General features: G+C 35.0%; 1 protein-coding gene across 1 annotated transcript; it reads right to left on the bottom strand.

Annotated features, from left to right (window-relative positions):
- Window positions 1–2920: 2920 nt before the first annotated feature.
- On the bottom strand, window positions 2921–4042 carry LOC113316478 (F-box protein CPR1-like). Its single transcript, XM_026564648.1, has one exon. The coding sequence runs from the start codon at window positions 4040–4042 to the stop codon at window positions 2921–2923; it is 1122 nt and encodes a 373-aa protein (XP_026420433.1).
- Between the last annotated feature and the right edge of the window lie 1196 nt (window positions 4043–5238).

Below are 5238 nucleotides of genomic sequence, written 5' to 3'. Positions count from 1 at the left end.
TATTGAAAGTTTGGTGTCATGTCTAGTAGTGTTAGTGTTTTGGTGTTGTCATCGGTGATCTAGTGTTGATCATATGACATGTGATAGGGGTGAACCAGCGGCTATGTCGAAAAAGACCAGTGAAAATAAATATAAAATGATTAACCCAACTGAGAGAATGCAGTGAACCCTGATTTTGGGCATACCTAAATTTTTCTAGGCATATAAAACAATAGTCCCATCTTGGGTGACCTTATAAGGGGTACTGTATGGGTAGTTCAATTACCTATATACAATTAATACAAAAATCTAAAATCATTTTTCTAAAAAATCAAAATCAGTTTCCCTTACCATCTCTTCTTCTTCCTCCTCCTCTAGCCGAACTCTTCCCCCTCCTGCGAAAAAATTCATCATCGTGATTAATTGTCGATTCGTAAAAATCTGATCGTCGATTAAACTCAACCACATAATGACTCGTACAAAGAAATGCAGGGATTAGGCAAACCAAATCGTCTTCTAATCCATCAATTGAAGAAGAAGAACCAATTGAAGATGAAGGTGTAGAAACTGAAAATCAACCACCAATTGAACCACAAATTGAACCAACTGCATCTCCAACTCCGGAAATGAGGATAAGAAAGCAAATTTTACCAAGCCAATCTCCTATTTGTTGTTTTTCATCGATTAAGTGACGGTTACAGTGTTGGGTTCGGCTCAAAATTGAGTTGCGTTTTTAGCCGAACTGTTCTTCACAAAAGCTTCCTGTAACTGTATATGGAGAGTTCGGCATGAAATTTGATGAAATTTCAAGCCGAACCTAGTCACAGATAGAGATGCATAGGGGTTCGGCGTATTCGATTATCATAATATGTGCCGAACCTAGCAGATTTACGAGGTTCGGCTATTACGATATTCTAAATATGTGCCCAACCAATAACAATATTTTAACCCAAAAAATAACAAATTGATGTTCGGCTCATACGATTTTCGAAATATTAGCCGAACCAGTAATTATTTTTTTTTCGAGCTATTCAGGATGTTGTTCGGCTTACTATGAAACTTTCATATAAGCCGAACTAGTGTCTAGCAAAAGGGTTGGAATTGAAAATTATAGGTTCGGCGCATGCAGTAAACAGATTCAGTGAGCCGAACCGTTCATCAATTGGTAGATTCGGCTCATAGATGTGAGCCGAACCTCAACCTGTTTCGCCGAACCATGATCCAAAAAATCATCTAAACAACCTTTATAATTCTGAAAATTATCTTAATCACTAAACAAAATATTTAATCACTAATTAATATTACTAACACTAATACGTAAAGGACAGATTTACCACTAAAAAAAATTGGATTAAGGGGTAATCTGATTTGCTATTTCACAACTTTTTCTGTCTTTATGCAGTATGTCTGGTAAGATTTCAGTATGTCCAAAATCAGGATTCAATTTAGTAGGCAATATATGTAGCATCATTTGACTACCTTACTTTTTTTTTTTTCCATCTCTGGCCTAATTTATAACCCAATAAAGTAAGGTAACAAATCTCGTTTTACTTCCTTTATTAATTAAACCATTTTTGCAAGCAGATCCAATCCAAAAGCCACTAATATAGAACTTGTTTCCTTCTTCACAAGATTTTCAACCAAAACTGATCTTTATGACAGATAGTCATGATATCCACACCCATGCACCGTGTGAAATAAACTTGTTGCTCCAAGAGTGCCGTTAACAGCCGACCAACACCGAATGCTCGATATCAGTCAATGAGTGCCAACAAATGAACACCTACAAACTAAAACAAAATTATTTGAAAACATACAATAATAGAGAATTACCTTCTACAATTTGAGTGGTTAAAATTCAGAAAATTAGTTACGCACTCCTCGAAATCGACTAGTTTGCAAACTGATTTGATCATATTAACATGACTTGGTGATGAAATTAGTGAATTATCCTAAAGGAAAATGAGATTTGCTGCCAAATAAAAGAATATTTCACCGGGATAGAAAACCGTTGAGATTATTAGCCCCACATTGTTTGGAAAATCTAAGATCCTGCGGTTTATAATCTTTTAGGGCTTCTCCATTCATTGCCAATTGGTTCTGAGTTGGATGCTCATATTCTAACATGGTATCAGAGCAGGCTATTTGCGACGAGTAATTAGACCGCGCCTTTACTCTGCCAGAGCAGGCTATTTGCGACGAGTAATTAAACCGCGTCACCCGATTTAATTATCGACGTGTTAGACCCAACGAGGCTACACGTGAGGGGGCGTGTTGAGATTATTAGTCCCTGTTTGGGCAACCTAAGATCTTGCAATTTATAATCTCTTAGGGCCTCTCCACTCATTGCCAATTGGTTTTGAGTTGGATGCCCATATTCTAACAAAAACAATGGCAAACTATCATATACACATAACAAAGTGGCAATATATTAAAAAAAATTAAAAAACGGGCGCCTAGCTCAGCTGGTCATCCCCGTTTCCCAAAGTTTCATGCGCTCCAGGAGGTCCCAGGTTCGAGCCCCCAATGGCGTAACATTGCAGGAATTAACATGGAAGCTAGAGTTAGCTTGTCCCCTTGTGACACAATCTCAGCCCCCATTCGCTTTGGCTCCTTTGACTAGGTTATCCATGAGGCTCGCTGGTAGGCTAGCATGACAACAAGTTCAATTGATGTAGTAGCATGTTGTTGGAGCTTAGCATGTTAGGCTTCCGAATAGTTAATGTAATAATCTTTATCTAATAATAAAAAATATTTTAAAAATTAAAAAATAAAATAAAAATAAAAGAGACACATAGGATGTATAGATACAGGGAATAAACTAGCTAGCTGATAAATCTGATCTATCTCCTACTTAGCAAACATCCATGACACACATCTTTCGAATATAAGAAAAAGTAGCAAACATTTCCAATCGTGTAATGTGCCCTTGACGCAAAAACTAGTCCACAGTTTTGTCATCTTCCCCAACATGAGTACGTGAGTTGAGTGAAAATAAGCTTGTTGAATAAGAACTCTCTACTTCACCCGATCCGGAAGCAGAAGTACCAGGTATTGTCATATCTGTATCATGTCTCGGGTTATACAAAATGAAACTTTCAAAAATTGCCAACAGAAATTCACCGTTCTCTAGTGAGTTCACCAGAAAATTGCTGCGAACCGGATGATGTACGAGCAGCTCATGAGAAGTAGTGAAAAGTACCCATAAATCAAGACGAGAATTAAGTTCTTGGATAATTAAACAAAGACACCCGTCTAATATTCCAATTTCATGTGCTTTGATGACATCTTCATTTTCCGCAGTTGCTGGGAAAGCCAAAACATCAAATCTCTCCTCACAGATATCAAAAGAAACAATAGTATCGGGACTTTCCTGCGAATAAGTCTCAACTCCTGGCTTTCCTAACCAGTGAAGAGATCCATGAACAGTAATGCCCGAACGACTAGTTTTACACGGAAAATAGTAAGGTATGAATTGATGAGTACTCCATGAGTTTGATCCTAGATGGTATACCTGAACTCCAGACCTACTTGGGACTCCGATAAATCCCACAACTTTAATCAACTTATAATCATCAATCTTACTGTCGTAACAAAACCCATATGCAATACGATAATCATGCACTACTAAGTCACATGGAAACTGATTAATTGGCGATTTGAGTACTCTCTTATATTCTTTAGTTGTTGGATTCCAGATACAAATGACACTCTCATCAAAATGCTCACCAACACGTATGGATAATAAACCATTAGAAGAACCCAATATTTCAACTTTACCTTTAGTTTCGAATGGGCAACGGATTTCAAGACGCTTATCACATTCAGATGCTAATTTAGTCATAGAGTAAAAGACATGTTTACGGTCGAGATTAGCTCTAATAAGAACAATATTAGGATAATTCTTCTCAACAGCAAGATCATAATGAACTCTAACAAAACTACGAATGGAAAGTAAAGTGTACCAAAATTTGCAAAAGCACCTACAGAGTGAGACAGACTTGAATGGTAATCTCAAAAGGATGTTGGTGAGAATGTCTTCTGGAACAGGGATGCTTGACATGTCTTCTGGAACAAGAATGTTCAGGGTTTTCTTAAAAGATTAGACGAAAAAAAAATGTAGCTATAGTTTCTATGAACAGAAATTTGAGAGTTTTTTTTAGAGTTTGCAAAGCACATCTATTTGGGGTTATTAATAGGGAAGAGTTAGGTACTTCAAAGGGTAAATTAGGGCGGAGAAAACAAAGTACTCACTCATTTTCAGTCCATTTAAAGACCAAAAAGACTGATCACCAGCAACATTTATGTGATTTATAGTCCATTTAAAGACCAAAAAGATTGATCACCAGAAACATTTATGTAAATCAAAAACTAGAAAAGTCAAAGATACGTCATCATTGGGGAGATTGACGGTGACCATGGCTTAGTAGCTTACGGGATACATGTATGTTGCATTAAAATAAGCTCCATTGTGAGGCTTCATTATTTACTCGAAGCGGAGAGGTATCAGAACAAATCGAAAACCGACGAATGCAGGAGCGAAACTGAAATGAGCTTTTGCCCTAGTTTCAATGAGTTCAATTGATTGCAATTTTTCTGATCGATAAATTTTAGGCTTCTCTTAAATATAACCCTCACATTTATTAAACATAATCCAAAAAATTTAAGTTAAAATAAAAAGTTAAAAGTTTAAATGAAAAACCAAACAAGTTTTAATTTTTTAATAACAATTCGACCTAAATCTCTTTTTTTTACTCAAAATCAAAATAAACCCTAACTTTTTTTTGTTAACCATACTTAAAATTGATTATCATTGTTCTTAGTATTATCACAAATTGAACAATCATATATAAACCTTGATTCTTACTATTTTTCCAAAAACAAAATAAATTTTAATTGTTTTTTCTCTAAAATAATTTTTCTTAATCGTGATTACATTAAAATTGATGTATATTCTAATTGTTCTCTTAAAAAAACTCCGTAGCAACATCAATCGAAATGGAACAAACTAAGATTTTTTTTTTCCTATCACCATTCTCCTAAAACTCCATAAAACAAAAAAAATCTCTAAAATGATGTTTTTTTTTCTTCTCAATCATGATTACATTAAGATTGATTGAGGGTATTGATTATTCTTCAAAAACATTAATTATATCAAATATCTTACATATATAATTAGTTTTTTTTTTTTGTTCTTGATGTTGATTTAAAGATTTAATGATTGTATTATTATTTTGGGCTATATGTAAAAATCATATA

Source organism: Papaver somniferum, chromosome 10 (genome assembly GCF_003573695.1).
Source record: "Papaver somniferum cultivar HN1 chromosome 10, ASM357369v1, whole genome shotgun sequence".
Taxonomy (NCBI): Eukaryota; Viridiplantae; Streptophyta; class Magnoliopsida; order Ranunculales; family Papaveraceae; genus Papaver; species Papaver somniferum.
The sequence above is the reverse complement of the archived record's forward strand: the minus strand, read 5'-3'. Positions and strand labels throughout refer to the sequence as shown.